Raw genomic sequence first — 18,302 nt, 5'->3', positions numbered from 1 at the left:
ACTCATTCAGCTCTGCTCTCTGGTCGGGTCTCTCTGGGGGGTATAATCACGCAAACCTGTCATCCCTCTCTCAACCTGCGCTCCCTCCTCTTAAAAGAAGCAGTTTGTGTGTGTGTGTGTGTGTGTGTGTGTGTGTGTGTGTGTGTGTGTGTGTGTGTGTGTGTGTGTGTGTGTGAGAGTGAGTGAGTGTGTGGTTGTGTGTGTGTGTGTGTGTGCTGGGGTGGGTTAGGGGGGTTCTCAAGTCGTCCCACCTCCCTCTCTCACAGTCAAGACGCTCCAAAGTTGCGGAGCGCTCCGCGGAAACTCTCCAAAGGGTTTTCAGCTTCAGAACTGCACCGAGTTTACGGAGACAGAAAAAAAGTTTCAGGAAAAACTTAACTCAGCCTCGGGAGTATCGAAGGGGCGGAATGGTCCTCCAGCCGCGCGGCACATGTGAGCCAAGAGGCCACCGGTAAAGTGTTTTTATTTCAAAGGAGACGGGGAAAGTAAGAAACGAGCCGGTAGGAGACCTCTGAGAGCCGCCTGTCAGGAGCGTCCTGTCACCTCCACACCATGGCCTGTCTGCCGGGATTCAGCTGGGTCTTCCTGAGCGCGCTCCTGCACGCTGTGGCACCCTGGGGCGCGCACCGACCGGACAGACCGAGGCAGTGCGACGCACCGAAGTCGGTGAGTCGTGTTGGGACACTTTATGAAGTCACGGATGCCACATTTCTCCCAAAACAGACCCTCATAATACATTATATGTTGTTAACCAGCCTTAACAGCACTCAAGGGATACTGTTAAGATGGTCACACAACTTTATTTTATTGTAGTTTTCTTTCCTAAAGACATGGAAAATTGGAAATATTTGGGAGACATTTTTACGTCTTGGAGAGAACAATCCCACCATATGTCGTTTATTATTAATCATAATTGTGCTTTTTAATGAGGCCAAAGTTGTTTCATTCTTCATCTTATTATTAACTGATAAAGAGATTGAATAAAATAAATTATAAAATATAAGATTATTAAAAGATGGGATGACATTTTGAGTTATTGATTGCTTGATTAATAAGAATTGCCTGATAATTAGGCTGTCAAATTGTAGGCCTTTATTCATAATAAAAATAAAAATGATAACGACTAATATTATTTCATGTATTTAAATTAATATCAGAAATTAAACACTGTGCATTATCTTGATATGACATGAAGTGTAGGTATTTCTGAACTTGCTCATTAAATAATTCAAAAGGAGAGAAATGAATGCACTTTGCCAAGAGAAATCACTAAAGCAGGCCAACTTCATGACTGTGTATGTGAGAAAGCGCAAAGTGGGGAACACACGCGGGTGACTTGAAGTTTCACTGACCTTTCAGGCGTGATTCTGTTTCAGCGCGACACACAGCCTACAAAAACACTTGTCAGGGAATATTGGTGAGATTATGACTGTGGCTTGAACTCTTACTGTGAAGAAGTGCAGCAGAGCAGAGACATGAAGGAGGGAAAAGTGAGGGTTAAGGTAATAATGTAGAAAAATCATGACCTCAGCATTAGGCAAATGTTCAACTGACACTCTGATATCATAAGGGAGTCATTTGGAGATCACGGTTTACTTTAATTAGCGCATCACATCCAACTTGGAAAACGGATTAGTTGTCAGAGATCACTGAAGACTTCGTGCTCTTTAGTCTCATGTGATTTCTAATGCGTCAGTACAGTGGTCTCTGTTTTCTGTTAGGAGTAATTACCCCCATAAAGAAAGGAGCCCAGGCTCTCCTGAAAAGTCCACGCAGCTTTAGCAGAGGGGATCTCGCCTCTCTGCAGGACACCACCACACTTTCCATGTCAGAAAAGTCTTCATTTATGGGGAAGGCTCGAAGTGCACACTTGCAAGTTAACGAATGAGCATGCACACATGAGGAAAAAAAGCTCTGCTCACTTAGTTTCCAAAAATATGACAGATAATGCACTAATGCCAGAGGTGGGAGAAGTACTCAGATCTTGTACTTCATTAAGGTTTTAGTACCAGAGGAATACCATAGGTAAAAGTCCTTCATTCATTTTCTTTAATCGTTTATTTGAACCGGGACAATGCACATTAATGAACATTTTAAACAAAAATAATGCTTTCATCATGTAAGTAAAAGTATTAGCATCAGAAAATAGTAAAAGTATCAAAAGTAAAAGTATTCATTCTGTAGATTGCTCCATTTCAGAATAATATTTATTATATGTTTTATAATGATTGATCATGAAAGTGTTCTCAAAGCTGGTAAAGGTGCAGCTAGTTTAGATGACTTTGAATACTGCAGGGTAGCTGGTGGATTTACTCCAGGTGGAACTAAAGTCTGATTTAAGTGATGATTATATTTCACATCATTATTCCAAATCTGAAAAGCAACTAAAAGAACAAAATAAATGTAGTGGAGTAAAAGTACACCATTTGCCTCTGAGGTGTAATGGAGTAGAAGAACAAAGTAGCAGAACATTGAAATACTCAAGTAAAGTACAAGTCCATCGAAAGTGTACTTAAGTTCAGTACTTGAGTACATACATAGTTACTTTACAACACTGCGAATGAGCACACACACAAAAGAAGCCCTTTTAGTTTCCCTCCCTCAAAAATATGACAGATCGTGTCTCCGATGCTGTCCAAAGCTTTCCCGTCAGCCTAGTCTCGCCTGCACGCTGCCAATGTGGAAATTACAGTTAAAACATCTCGCTGTTTGCAAAGAAGAAACGCTGCTGTGAACTCAAATGTAGCACTTTCCATTTATTTTGTAGAGAGAGTTTGTGCCAGGAATGACTTATTGTAGTTAATTATGATGATAACAGAACATCCCACAAGAAGACCTCACTCGCTCTTGGCAGCATTTTGAAACGTTGTATTTGACAAAGGCAGGGTTGGCAGTGCGCAGTATAATTGGAACACAGCTGAAGGAAATCTTGATTACATTTAAGAAGTACACATTGTCTAAGAATAACTTTATTTGACAGTAATGGGTTTCATGCCTCAAATGCCTGATTACACTGTGTCTCAGAAGCCAGAACTTTTATATTGTTTATACAGTATAAGTTAATTATTTTTCTCATATTAAAATAATGCCAGCATCACAGTCATAACACATGCACAGCACATTTGCACAGCACTTAACAAGAAACATATTCGAAACGCAATATCGAATGTCTGATTATTTCATTTCCATCGTGAAGTTGTTTTGTATAAAGATAACCGAACTAGACAAACACTTCCTGTAATGTTAACCTCAGAGCAGTGCTGTTCTTAAGGCTGTCAGCTGCACATTTCCCTGTCTGGTGTTAAAAGAAAATCACAAACAAAAGTATCACAGAAGGGTCAGAGCGGAGAGCAGATTTCTTTCAGCTTTTGGCTTTTATGAGCTCCAGTGCAGTATATTTGCACTGCAGCTTTCAAAATGCTTCCCAGGCCGAAAGAGGCTTTGGCAACGGAGGTATGCACCTCAACAATACACGGGGGTCTGTTTACAGCCCAGAAGGCCCCTCTATAAACCTCTGCCCGCTCCATCGCAGCAAGCCAGAGCTGACTAGACTTCCCCTGCGGTCATCTCAGAATTTCAATCTTTAACTTGTTGACCCGCGCCTATTAGCCAGTAAACTACAAAAAGGGAAAAATGTGTCAGCTTTAATTTGCTTGAAATGGTGGTTCTGTTGCCTTTGCTCTCCATATATAAACGTTCATCTCTTACTTTCTTCCACAGCAAAGTGACATGAACTCTTTCCTGTGGCGGGTAAAGCGTGCGCCTCCTCACCCACCCTCTTACTTATTTGGTACCATCCACGTGCCCTACACTCGGGTCTGGGACTTTATACCCGACAGATCCAAGCAGGCTTTCCACAGCAGCCGCAACGTGTTCTTCGAGCTGGACCTGACGGACCCTCTGACCATCTCCAAGCTGACCAACTGCCAGCTGCTGCCCCACGGGGAGAGCCTGCAGACGCTGCTACCTCGAGACCTGTACCGCCGCCTCAAGCGCCACCTGGACTACGTCAAACACATGATGCCTTACTGGATGACCTCAGATCAGCGGGGTCGTGGACTGTACGCTGACTACCTGTTCAACGCCATCGCAGGGAACTGGGAGAGGAAGAGGCCGGTGTGGGTGATGCTGATGATCAACTCGCTGACGGAGTGGGACGTCCGGTCCAGAGGGACGCCCGTGCTGGACCTGTACCTGGCCCAAGAGGCTGAGAGGATGGGGAAGACGACAGGGGCGGTGGAGCGGGTGGAGGAGCAGTGTCACCCCCTCAACGGGCTCAACTTCTCTCAGGTAAGAGGCGGAATTAATATATTTGGTTTACTTTATGCATTTGATTCCCTATGTGTTTAAAGTTGAAATTGCAAGAACATATCAGACCTAGAATGGGCATGGGTAGATCATATCATCTGTATTATTTTCCTGTCGTAAAGCGGCCCTGAAGAGAAGCAGGTTGAGCAATTTAAGTGCAGTGGAAGTTTACAGATTTTGGGTATTTCACAATCTCTGAGATAAAGAGTTAGAGAATGTGAAAGAAGACAAAACAGAAGAAAAAAACCTGATTAAAAGCCATCTTGAGACAGGTTTGGGGTTATGGATGTCCATCCACCTCACTGAACAAACACTCAACAGCTGAATGTTCAGAGAGGGTGTCAGGCTGAGCAATGCACATGCAGAACAGATTAGAGAAGGTGAGAGGAGCGGGGGGATCTCTGAGGTATTGTTGGACGCTAGCACTGTAATCGGAGACTGGAAGAGGAACAAAATAAACATATTTCTTGATGAGTGTTACATCTTTTTTATCTTGTCTGATTATAAATAATTGAATGCGTCTTTCTAATCATCCGTCTTTTTGAGGTCATTTTAGCTTGAGTCTGCTTTTTCAAACTGTGTGAGGTCCCGCAAAAAACTGTAAAATCTGCGATGAGCCACGCAGAGGATGCTCCGTTCAAATGTATGATCTAATGCGACCTTTGATCTACACTAAGGAGAAAAACATCTCAGTGTGTGTATTCATGCAGCACTCACAACCTCACACATGTGCTCTGCACGCACGGCACCCCACACACCAAGACACACTGTACACACGCAGAGCTCCATACATGCACATCGGCCGTGCCTAAGCCTCCATGTGACAGGTCCGAGGGCTCCGGGGCTAATTTGAGAGGCCGTGGGCTCCCAGCCTCTCCTCTTTCATCAGCACATCCTAACTACGCTGTCAAAGCCACGCTGCATGCCCTTCGCACATGCCTGGGAGCTTTACTGCCCCTCGAAATAAGCTCAGCAAGAAACACAGTTATGAAGAGGAGACGTGCTAATGCCGTTCTGTAATCTGTACCCAGGTATGTCGTGCAGACAGAGGTGGGAGAAGTACTCAGATCTTATGTTTCAGAATAATATATTTTATATTGATGCATTAAAGTGTTATCTAAGCTGGTAAAGGAGCAGCTAGTTTTAATGATTGTATTCACTGCAGGGCTTGTGAATTTATTCCAGATGTAACTAAAGTCTTATATAAGTGTTTATATTTCACATTATGAATCTGCAAAGTAAAGGTATTTAATACATGTAATGGAGTAATTCACTATTATCCTCTGAATTGTAGTGGAGTAGACGTACAGCTAGCAAAACATTTAAAAACTAATGTATCTCATAATTGCACTTCAGTACAGTACTTAGTGACTTGATACCACTGCCTGCAGAGGTGTTGTTTTCATGAGATGTATGCTTCTTTGTCTATATAAAGTAGTCCCAGTCTAACTGTCTTTAATGCTGATCTGTATTTAGTGTGGCTCCGTACGGCAGGCAGTTGCCCCTAAAAACAACACTGTTTTGAATTACATCGTAACAGGGTTGAGTTGCAGTACAGCGTCCAACTTTAGAGAGCCGTGTTTATGTTTCCCAAGCACGTCTTTTTGACTATATTAAGCATAATCTATCGATCTACAGGGGAAAGAACAAGCCCTGAATTTACAAGAGACAAGACAGATGTCCAAATTCAGATAAGAATTGTATTGCCATTAAAATCCAGTCAAAATCGGATCAAGGATAACCCCACCTTCTGAGCTTCCAACCCCCTCCTTTACCAAACCTGTATGAGAGCTGAACTGAAGCTGACATGGAAACCATTATTCTCAATTATAATAATTTGTGATTTAATCTGAACAATATGGCTGATAGAGTCCCACTACGCTTGACTGTAACACGGATGAGGTCAGGAGGAAGAGTCAAAGAGAACATTCCTGGTTGGGAATCAGAACAAAGAGAAATGAGACACACAGTGAGAGAAGTCAGAGATTGACTGGGGAGTAAGTGAAAGTGTAGAGGCGGGCTTGAAAAAGCAGGAAGACTGATGTGCATCGTCCCACCGCTAACGCTAATCTGAAACATGAGCGACTTTAAAGGCAGATCTGAGTTGGGAAAGGTTCCAAACCCTGAGGGCCCACATATTATTTGTTCCCAATAAAAGTAGTTGCTTACAATATCCTGTAACTCCGACTTCAACGAGAGGCTCTTAGAAACGTGAACGCCGGTGATTCATCATCCGTCACACTGTCGGGTTTCTCAAAGGCACCTGGACCGTGGTGCCAGCGCAGTGAGGCGAGCACCTCTGCTAGACCTGAGGTAATGGTCCAGGTCTGCAGGTTAGCTGTGACCTCATCTCTCTGGGATATGAGGAGGTGGAGCGGATGTTTTATTGCGGCGACCTTCAGCTTGTAGGTCTGATGTCGGCGGCAGCGTAGGAGGGACGTTTGGAGTTCCAGAGTCTTCCTTAGAGCGCTGAGGTCTCAAACAAGAGCTGAGTCTGTCTGAGATCCCTCTGTGCACTGCTCAGATCTCAGCGAGGTGTGGATGTCTCTGTGAGAGGCAGTTTAGAGCTCGTGAAAACAAAGGCTGCTCGCGGTGCATGGTTCTTCTCCAGCTCTTTGGAGGCCGATGCAGGTTGACAGCGGGGCGGGACGACCAGTACCAAATGTCTTCAAGTAGCGAGTGAGAACAGCTGGAGAAAGCTTTATCTGTTCGGAGGCTGCACAGCTACAGGAGGGGAATCATGTGCAGGTTCCTTACTGAGAGGTGGATCAATTAACCTTCCTGCCGTGTTCCGGTCAATTCTGACTGATTTACTTATTTCATCAATCATATATTGTGTTTTACATTTGATTGCTTCAAGGCCTTATTAGTATGACATCCTCCACAGCAGGCATTTGAAAATATACAATTGCTGCTCACCACTTGTATTCAATCTGAATGGTGAACTTCGTACATCTATGGTCTTCCAGGTCAAAAATGGCCTCCAAATGAAATGAAGGGTTACTTTAGATTTTGTTCATCTATCATATAGTACACATACCCACACATTGACATTTTATAATTTTTGACTATATTTTCAGTGTCTATTCTTTGTATATTCACTGCAGTTATTCATGTAAACCAGAAGTCTGATACATTAAAGCTTAAAAGGGTGTTGAATAAAATGTGTTGATGATTAATGTTTTTTATTGTGTTAATGTAAGAGCTGTTAAAACAGACCGGTCAAATTTGAACTGGAATACCAAAGTAAGGGGGGAGAAACGAACACGACAGGAGGGTTAATTAAATCATGACTTCAGGTATCTAAAATAATAAATCAGAAGATGCAAGGGGATGAAATTGAGTGGTCTCAGCATCACAGAGGTACAGTGTAATAATGGTGCTTAGAACCAAACCACTGTGGTTTATTTGTCTGTTTGTGGAGTAAAGATGTGGTACAAAAACGTCTGTAGTGCAAAGCTGCATTTAGGAAAGTCCAGGGCGGCTCCGACCTGTGGGCCTCCCTCACTCCCACCAAATAAACACCCATATTTATTTTGCCTGGGTCGCATTGCAGCCGAGGCCACTAGCCCATGGCGGAGAGAAATTACATCATATCGGTGGCGCCTGTCTCCTGGACAGGGGTCAGAGGTCGCGGCTGGAGGAGGTGGTGGAGCCGCGGAGCAGCAGAGCAGAGAGGAGAGTCTGGAGGGTCAGACTGATACCTGCACAACCTCCGACCAGTTTACAGCAGCACAAGCTATTCTGTGTTTAGACTTGTGCGTCTGTCTGTCTGTCTGTCTGTCTGTCTGTCTGTCTGTGTGTGTGTGTGTGTGTGTGTGTGTGAGAAGGAAATGGAGTTTTGTTTATTATTATCTAAATGATATAATTATCATCCGAAGTTTACTTTCATTATTATTACCAGCTTTGTTTATTATTTCTTATTAGTTTCTTCGTTAGTTTTTTTCCTATTCTTTGGCAAAAATATTTGATTGAAGATTTTATACATTTGCCAATAAATCAGACTAAGAATCAGGATTATTGCCAAGTAGATTTATGCATACAATTAATTTGCTTTGTAGTATAATGCTGCATACATAAACACAGTCAGAAGAATGAAGTTAAAAAAAGCAAATATAGTATATTATGAAACTATTGAAATTACTAATAATTTATGACTTTGAAAACATTTATAAATATGTGCAGTATGTCAGAGTTTAAAAGTGGAAGAGTTGTGCAGTTTTAAAGAAGTAGCATTGTGCAAATATGTGTACAAATTCACAGGATGTGCAATAATGTAACGTATAATGGAGGAGTTAAACGGTCTGTGTCAGTGAGGGTCCCGGGCCTTGTTGTTGAGGCCAGTAGCTAACGGGAAGAAACTGTTTTAGTGGCGTAAGGTTTTGGTCCTGATGGACTGGAGCCTCCTGCCAAGCCTCCTGTACATCCCAGTGTTGTCCCCTGAGGGGCTGCAGAGGGGGGTAAATGTGGTAGGTGACAGAATCCGGTCTGATACGGTTCCTCTGTTCACAGCTCCAGTGACAACCTGACATGTTATTTTCTATGAGTTAATCATCTCTTCTCCAGGGAAGACGTCGGGCTGAGGCGCTGGTTTGTGCTGACACTGCCGTTTCACACATGCTGTGGTCACAGGACCCTCTCAGGCCCGGAGATGTCTTTTTTAATAGGATAATAATATGAAATGTGATTACTTCTCGCTTTTCCAGTATATGTATGAAAATATATAATGAAAAGTGCATGGCGCTAGTGTAGCAACCACTGAATGTACACACAGCGGTCATAACGTGAATCAATTGTCTGTTTTGGCCAGAGCTGTTCCCTGTAATCATGTTTAAACCCTGCATTTCCCAAAAGTCGTTTTAATTTATATGATATTCAATTTGATTTGTATTTGTTTTTGGTTTTCCAACTCAGTTTGGACCTCACAAGAGATATGAAAATGATTTAAAAACATGAAAAGTGAAACACAGCACACATCCAAGAGGAATGTCTCACTGCGTTCAGATCCTGAGGTTTCTGGCTGTACATGGGATTTATTTGATGAGCGTTTATGGTAAGCATGCAGTGGTTATAATTTTGCGAGCCCCGGGTAGTGAGAGTCTCCTGGCTGGAAAGGGGTTGCTAAGAGTAACAGCAGTATGTGAAATCAAAATAAGATCCTCAGGCGTCATATCAAATCATGAAGAATACTTTGCGTTGTGTTTTTTGAAACTTGTTCGCCTAAACAGGACATCTTTTAAAAGGGAGGAGTAAAGTAACATCGAACCTTACCCATATCCAAATATTTACATTCCACGTCGGGTTTGCAAGTTTGGATTTGAAGGGATGTGTTGGCCGCGGAGGGTGACTGATGGAAAAAGTGATTTCTTTGTCTGCTCTTCTTCTCTCCGACCCTCCCTTTTGGATCTCTGTTCCATCTTTCTCACACCCTATCTTTCTCACATGTCCCGAGGCTCTGGCTGTCCTGTGCTAACCCATTGCTCATCTGCACACACACACACACACACACACACACCCAGTGGAAAAAGAGGTCGAGAAGGGGAGGAGGAGATTACCTTTAAAGTGTGCTGGCGACATGTATCCCCTCTTTAAGCGTGACATCTGAGGGTGTTTCACATCTAAGCTATAATTACCTGCGCAAATATGTGGAAAACTGCGAGGCAACACGTATCAGGCCGATCATCTGGTCCTGTCGGCGGGCAGACGGCAGTCCCACTGTTGCACTAATGACTTAATAGGCCCCTTAATGACCAAATAGCCCGCTGCCATCCAGAAGCACTTAGACAATTATGTGCCGGCCAGAACACTGCAGGCTGACGGAGAGATGAAGGAGAGCAGAAAGTGTATGGACGCAGAGAAAACAGGGGAGTGTGCACTTGACAACTGAGTAAATCACATTTTTCTTTGCTAAAATCATATTTTGGGAGAAGAAGAAATAATGAAGGCTGTGGTGGAGTTAGAGAGCTGACAGGAATTGTTGCAAAGCGGCAACAAGAAATGTTCCACTTAAACAAAGTGCTTCAATTTGAGCATTTCCTTAACTGGAAAACTTGAGTCAACACAGCTTTCATGATAACTCCCCTCACTTACTCAGTTAATCAAGTTGAAAGCGGCGAGTTCAGCTGCTGAATTTCGAAAGAAGTGTAGAAATGTAGAAGTAATGCGTGCATGGAAAGTAGAAAGCCTTTGTACGGACAAAGAGAAAACAGGGGAGTGTGCACTTGACAACCGAGTAAATTGCATTTTTTCTTTGCTAAAATCACATTTTGAAAGAAAAATAAATAGTAAAAACTATGGTGGTTGTTGAGAGCTGACAGGAACTGGTATAGAGCAGCAACAAGAAATGTTCCACTTAAAAGTGTGCTACAATATGAACATTTCCTTCACTGGAAACCTTGAGTCAACACAGCTTTCATGATAACTTCCTTCACTAACTCAGTTATTTAAAGTGGACCTATCATGCTATATTTGAAACATATATTGTAGGGCCATACCAATATAAAACATGTCTGGGAAGTTTTTTTTTCAAAATACCAAACAGATCATGCATTTTAGCCATGCCTCATTTCACTCTATTTGCTCTTTTCCAGCCCTGTTTTTGCGAGGGCTGATTCTGCTTTTGTGGCAGACTACAGCGCCACCTACAGGCCTGGCATATGTACTACAGCGTCTCCAGCGCTTTCGAGCGGTCTCTCATTCCCCTGATGGGTGGAGAGTTGCCCATATAGGCGGAGCACCCCTTTTCTGACGTCAGAAAAATTCAAATAATAATCAGCTCCGTTGCAGCCCCGTTTTTAGAGATTTGGGTATGGAGGAAAAGAGAGAGGGTTGTGTTTTATGACACTTGGTGAGTTCCCTGACACACCGGGGACACATATTCATGTATAAAAGACGTACAAAAGTGCATTTTGCATGATAGGTCCCCTTTAAGTTAAAAGTGGCGAGTTCAGCAGCTGAATTTTGAAGAAGTGTAGTAAAGCATGCAGGCAAACCGATAATAATGTCTCTTTTGTCTGGAGAAATCTTCTGGTAACTATTAACTTCACTGTCATCTCCGTGGTGCTTAATAAACCCGCGGCTCTGTCTGCGCTGAGTGGATCCAACAGGTCACATCCCTCCTCACACAGAGCAGGGCACCTGGGGACCCGAGGTAATGACTCCACCACATTGTCACTGAGGCAGAGAGTAAAGCGTGGCGGGTCAGAGTACTCTTCCATACTTTAGCGCTCACTCTGCCAAATCCTTCCCTCCTTCCCCTCGCCCACATTCTCCATTTGGTGTAGAAAATGAGCGTTCCTTTCTGTTGCCGGCCTCAGTGTGGATCCATCTCGCATTCATCTTCCTTTCAAATGAGCGGCAGAGCACACGCCTACACACACACACACGCACGCACGCACGCACACACACACACACACACACACACGCTACTGTATAATTATTTTGTCATCCTAACAGTGGAAACTGCAGTAAAGTAAATTGGCTTGTTTTTCCTGAAGGCAGGTATTCTCACATTATATTTCTCTAATACATATTTGCTCATCCCAACAGGAGAAAGCTGGAGGTTGTTTTCTGAGGGAAGGGCAGGTCGTTTCCAGGCCGGCTGAGGTTAATCTCAGGTTGTCTGGGCCAGAGGCTGATTGATCACAGACAGGAATGTGACGGACTGATTTCCTCAGAGACCCACTCGGCCCCTCAAGAATGTTGTTGTCCTTTGGGACGTCGTTGTTTTATAACCTTTGTTTAACCAGGTTAGCCCCCGCTAAAACCAATGATCTGATGGTCTGATGTGTGCGCTGCTTAAGTTTGTGCTTCGCTCTACATCCTATCAATCTTAATCACATTCTTCACTAATGTGTTTTTTTCAAATTTCGACTTTTAGATAAGCAGCACAATTTCATTCTTTTTTTTGTTGCATTGGGTGTCTTTGTATCAGGTTTGAAGACACTATCATTTAAGGTGGAAATGCTGGCTTTTACATTGGACTATCTATAATAGAATGATTCCAAAAAAATCCTGAAATCAAATAACAATGTCACTGCCCTCTAGAAAGACACATAGTCTAAGCGTTTTCTTATCTGAGACCCGTATTGATAAGATGACCCTTTGACAATTCATGTTTCCACTCTGTTATTGTATACACACATGCATTCCTATACAGATTAGGTCTGAACACAGATATGCTAAAAACACATGCATTTTTTGGAGAGGCTGCCAGGTTTCGCAAGGGAGAAGTTAGGGGTTTCGTGCCTTGCTCAAGGGCTAGGGTTGAGCCCAGGACTCATATACTTCATAGTTTTGGTCCGATCGGGACTTGAACTGGCGACCATTTTATTACCAAGCTAGGTTTCAAGATTCAAAGATTCAAAGGCTTTATTGTCGTAGCTGTAGTGTAGAAATGGCAATGAAAATGTTAAGTCCCAAGCTCCTCCAAGATTGCAATATAGGACATAAAGGTCCCTGCAGACTGAGCTAATCCTTTCAAATCATCACTGCAAAAATAAAAGCTTTTTTTGATATTTACCAATGTTATGAATACCATTTGGTAAGGCGCAGGCACAAAAACAACTTGGTACAGGTTAATGAAAGATTATTTATTTACATTTAAGTGACGTTTTGCCGCCTGAGGCCCGTTGTGGTGAATTAGAATCGCCTAATCAGTGTTGGTGAACATGTAAAAAAGATTTGCCAGAACACCATGGCATGCAACTTTCCATGTCGGGCTCTTGGTGGCAACACACACACACACACACACACACACACACAACACACACACAAACACACACACACACACACACACACACACACACACACACACACACACACACACACACACACAACACACACACACACACACACACACACACACACACACACACACACACACACACACACACACACACACACACACACACACACACACACACACACACACACACACACACACACACACACACACACACACACACACACACACACACACTCATAAATAGGTGCCAATAGGGAACACCTGTGTGTGTGTTGTGAGCCTGGCTTGTTGGGGATTAGTCAGTATTAGCAGAGTCCTCTCGCTGAACCTGGTTTTAATGTGACCCATGCGTCTTCTCTACCTTGTCCTTATTATACTCAACCCAGTGGAGCACTTCAGCTCTGTTTACACCTCTCACCTTTCCATGCCCCCCCCTCTCCAAACACCTTCATGCATGCTCATTTTCACTTTCACACCAGTTACTTGCAGGTCAAATAATCATGTTTTGCTTTTTATGTTTATTTATCCAGTCAGACTTGCAGGAACATGTACGCAGCATTTTTGGTTAATACCGTGTCACAATTCATTGGTTACAAATAATTTGATTGTACAATATAACCACACAAAACATTTGGATTGGGGTCCTACATAGGTTATTCATGATCAAACAATCAGCCTCTGAGTAGCACTACTTGTTCTATGTCAAGATTGTTTCAATTTAACTTTGCAAATGTTAGAAGGGAGAGCTGAGAAGAAACAGCAATAAGCATCGACAGTTTTTTTAAGCCATGGTCTGCTATACTGTATTCGTATATGATCGGTATTCCCAGCAATCATAAAGGCTTCAGCCACTGACATAATAAGCTCAGAGTAAAATGTAATAAAGCTCTCTGCAAGGCTCCAGTGTGAAACACATGAGCCTGAGTTACATTACACGTTGTCTGTCAGGAAGCAGTGAATAGTCGTATTGGCCTTGTAAACTTAAATGATTACATGCTTGTTCTGAAATTTGGCCAGTGGTGAAAGAAGTGCTCAGAAATGTTACTTAGTAGAAGGAGGAAAACCGCAGTGTAAAATGTCCTTGCATTGAAAAATGCTACTCAACTGATAAGTAGTGTCTATATTATATTATGTATATTTGTACCAGCCATGTAGTGTATTCTATACTTCTGTTGATACCCACATATACGGTTCTTACTGTATAAACTTTAACTATCTTACATCTCTTATATGTGTATTATTATATTATACTGTACATTACACTGGGACATTTCGTTGTCTCAGTACTTTTACTTTATTCTAATATAATATAATCTAAAAGTACCAAAAATGTTAGCATCAAAATATTGCATTCATGCTTAAATTACTTTAATGAGGCTGTCAGTACTATAGTTTCTTTATATAATGCTGGTCCTATTGTGTCTTAAACTGCAATTAAACGTCATTATTTTTCAATTTGATATCGTTATCAGAATCTCCAAATAGTAGTAGGAGTACTAACTAGTAGTAGTGGAGTAACATCAGTACATTTCCCTTAGAAATGTATTGGATTAGTCAATTAAAACTCTCAAGAAAAGTACAGGTCCTTTAAAATTGTACTTAATTTAAGTACTTGAAATGTAATTAGTTATTTCCCAACACTGAATATACAGTATCTTAACATACCTCCAATCCAAAGCCTGCTCTTTTGCTTACACTAACAGTATAGGAATGACCTTGAAGCTGTCCTCAACTCCCAATGTAAAAACTCCAGTTAAAACAAGGCTCCACTTTAACAAACACACACACCTCTCATCTACCTCTCAGTGTAAGGAGGCAGACAGACAAGCAGCAGGCAGCCGTGAGAGAAGGAAAGACAGCAGGTAGAGAGACAGGCTCCAGTGCCATTAGCCTTCAGCCACAGATGTTCTGCTTCCACCACAAACACTTTTGCAGGGATAGATTACTGCACAGATAAGTAAAACCTCACCGGTCAAACTGAGCTGAGTCACCAAGTAGGAATGTTTTACCGTCTGAACATACTCCTCTCGCTGTTGACCTGTTCTCAGTCACAACTCTTCGTAATCAAGCCTCCCTGTAACACAGAAAAAAAGGATCATTTAGTTGAGTGAATGGATAGAGTGGTGCAGGAATGAGTCCTACAATCTGGAATTAAGTCAGCATTTTAGCACTTCTGGTTGCCTGATCTCACATTAAATGGATTTTGTTTGGAGGCCTGAAATCTAAATCTGTATAAAGCTCATATGTGTCATGAAATACAGTGGTTGCTTGCTAACAAGTAGCTAATTAAACTACTAAACTTCATCACACCAAATATTAGCCACCTCTAGCTTAGCGGTGGTGACATGAAGCCATTTGACCCTGATGACGTTTGTTTATAGCCTTACATTAGCGTTTTGCGATTGCATTAACGCTTCAAAAATAATACAATTTGTGTTAATAGGTAGTGATTTACCCAATTAACAAAAGATGTAAGTATCATAGATGCTTATTTGCGTCTTGGACCTTATTTTCAGCAGTATGTCTAAATCCATTGGGAAAATCCCCCAGTTCGAGGATTTCAACTTCAGGGTTTGTCCAACAAATACGCCATCCCTGCACTCCTCTATTAGACTGTCTTCATAAACTCAGATGCACTTGGCTGCTTTTCAAACATCACACCAGGATAATATGGAGTAGTGTTGTTTGCCTACATTCGAAACCTGATCCCAAAGCAGCAGCTGACCCCATGGTAGTCAAACTCTCCAATCCCTGGTCAAGTTGTTTTACCTCAGCGTGCCCTTGGTAGCTCAGGGGGTTTCAAACGTTTGTGCATTCAGGCCTCTGTTCACCTTTCAAATGAGGGCTCCCAAAACGTTCTCTGAGTCGGACTGACTGAGGGAGCCGGTTGCCCTTGTCTTTGCCCTCTAGGCGACCCCATCTTTTTGGCTGAAGCCCCAGTAGCCCCCCCGCTAACCCCCCTCTTAACTGCTGTTGAACATGACTTTTTCACTTCCTTGAAACCACACAGGCCTGAGTCAATTAGTTTCTGAAAATGTGGTCTTAACAAGATAAGCGCTTTAACAAATACGGATGGATGGAGATTATTTAAAAAAAAAAAAAATTCGCACTGTCAGATGAGTTCACTATGTCAGGCCGGTGACGAAGAGTCCACCCAGGAAATGTCCAAATACTTAAATGAAGTCTCTGGCACTCTTTGTCAAAGCGACTATCCATCTGCCACGTAAAGGGGATAAAGCGTTATGTAAAATTGGCTGCCCTGCTTTTGACATGTGACCCGGTCAATCCTTACCACGAGAGAAAGGACCGAAAGAAAAAAGAAACATAAAAAGGGATTATTGGAAGGACAAGAGGGGGAGTCAGGGAGCAAAGAGACGCAGAATAACCCCAAGGCAAAACGAGGAAAAGGAGAGGAAATAAAAGTCCTTCAATTTGGTTCTGAGAGAGCAACAATAACAGAGGAAACCTTCCACTTTCTGCACTCAACAGCTTCCTTCCTGCCAATATAAAAAAGACAACAGTAAAAACAATAAAGGATGCTGCTCTGAGGTTTCTCTCTCTTCTCCTCAGTTGGTTTTGAGTTTGTTCTCTCGCTCAATTTCACCTGTCATTCACCGGCGAAGTTTTTCCAAAACAGCTCTTCTACCTTTTCCCAAGACATGCGCTCTCTTGGCGTCCACTGGAACAGTTTAAATATAATATCCAACATATGGCAGAGTTTATGGAACGCAAATGAGATGAGAAATCAAATTTACTTAGAGAGTCGTAGTGGGAACGAGGTCTCTGAGGGGTGCCGTTGTTTAGAGAATGATGGACAGCTGTAATTACACCCACAAACTGAGTGGGAGAGCAGGAGATAGATGGGATGGAATACGTGAGGGGGCCAGGAGGAGAGGGAGTGTGGTGGAGGAACGAGGGGTGATGTTTGAAAAGCGAGGCTCTCACTGGGTGGCTCTTTTGTTTCTGCTCGGTTCTCTCTTGTGGGTGTGCATCATGTGACGCTGTGTAATTGGCCTGTGGTCACACCAGAGTTGTGCAAACAGATTAGCAGGAAAACATGTCAGCCTGCGGAGGTGAATGTGTGTGTTGTGTGAATCACAGATGTGGGACTGTGTGGGAAAAGGTTTGATGGAGTAAAACCGTTATTAATGCTGAACAGGTGGGGCAGTTGACTTTGTCGCAGACTAATCGTTGTCGTGGTGGGAACGTCTACAGCTCAAGTCTTTAGGCACGGTTGGATGTGCAAATTGAATATATTCATTCATAAACTGATATTCAACGTTTCATTTGCATTCGCTACGTTTAAGTATGTTTATACATATCATATATATTTTATACAGAGGTTCAGCGTGGCATTAGGACACTTTAAGATAGGCATTTTGGTTTCTACAATAAAGTCTAGCTATCAGGTCTGATCAACCTAGTTTTCCTAAACCTCTCAAAGCAAACCAATATACACCTTTTTTGTATCATAACGGTATTAATAAGCACAAGTTTCTCATTTACTTTTAAGCAACAGTGGGGAAAGGGGGGTAAAACATGGATGTTTAAAGACAACTGGAAACAGTGTTGGTGGCAGGGCACAGCTCAATCTATATAATAGGTTGCTCCGTGGTGCATGAAGCTTAAATGACATACACTGAACAAAAAGATAAATGCAACACTTTTGTTTTTGCTCCCATTTTTCATGATGAACTCAAAGATCTAAAACATTTTCTAAATACACAAAATAACCATTTCTCTCAAATATTGTTCACAAATCTGAAAAAATCTGTGATAGTGAGCACTTCTCCTTTGCCGAGATAATCCATCCCACCTCACAGGTGTGGCATATCAAGATGCTGATTAGACAGCATGATTATTGCACAGGTGTGCCTTAGGCTGGTCACAATAAAAGGCCACTCTGAAATGTTCAGTTTTATCACACAGCCACAGATGTCGCAAGTTTTGAGGGAGCGTGCAATTGGCATGCTGACAGCAGGAATGTCCACCAGAGTTGTTGCCCGTGAATTGAATGTTCATTTCTCTACCATAAGTCGTCTCCAAAGACGTTCCAGAGAATTTGGCAGTACATCCAACCGGCCTCACAACCGCAGACCACGTGTAACCACACCAGCCCAGGACCTCCACATCCAGCATGTTCACCTCCAAGATCGTCTGAGACCAGCCACTCGGACAGCTGCTGCAACAATCGGTTTGCATAACCAAAGAATTTCTGCACAAACTGTCAGAAACCGACTTGAGTGGG

The 18,302-nt window shown here is 42.6% G+C and overlaps 1 protein-coding gene across 1 annotated transcript in view; it reads left to right on the top strand.

Moving 5' to 3' along the window:
• Positions 1-224: 224 nt before the first annotated feature.
• trabd2b (TraB domain containing 2B) overlaps positions 225-18,302 on the top strand; it is an 87,869-nt gene continuing 69,791 nt past the window's right edge. The window contains exons 1-2 of the mRNA XM_034223466.1: positions 225-666; positions 3,721-4,290. Of these exons, the coding sequence (XP_034079357.1) occupies positions 553-666; positions 3,721-4,290 (684 nt within the window). The 5' untranslated portion in view covers positions 225-552. The remainder of the gene's footprint in view (positions 667-3,720; positions 4,291-18,302) is intronic.

Source organism: Gymnodraco acuticeps, unplaced genomic scaffold (assembly GCF_902827175.1).
Source record: "Gymnodraco acuticeps unplaced genomic scaffold, fGymAcu1.1, whole genome shotgun sequence".
NCBI classification, from domain to species: domain Eukaryota; kingdom Metazoa; phylum Chordata; class Actinopteri; order Perciformes; family Bathydraconidae; genus Gymnodraco; species Gymnodraco acuticeps.
The sequence above is the reverse complement of the archived record's forward strand: the minus strand, read 5'-3'. Positions and strand labels throughout refer to the sequence as shown.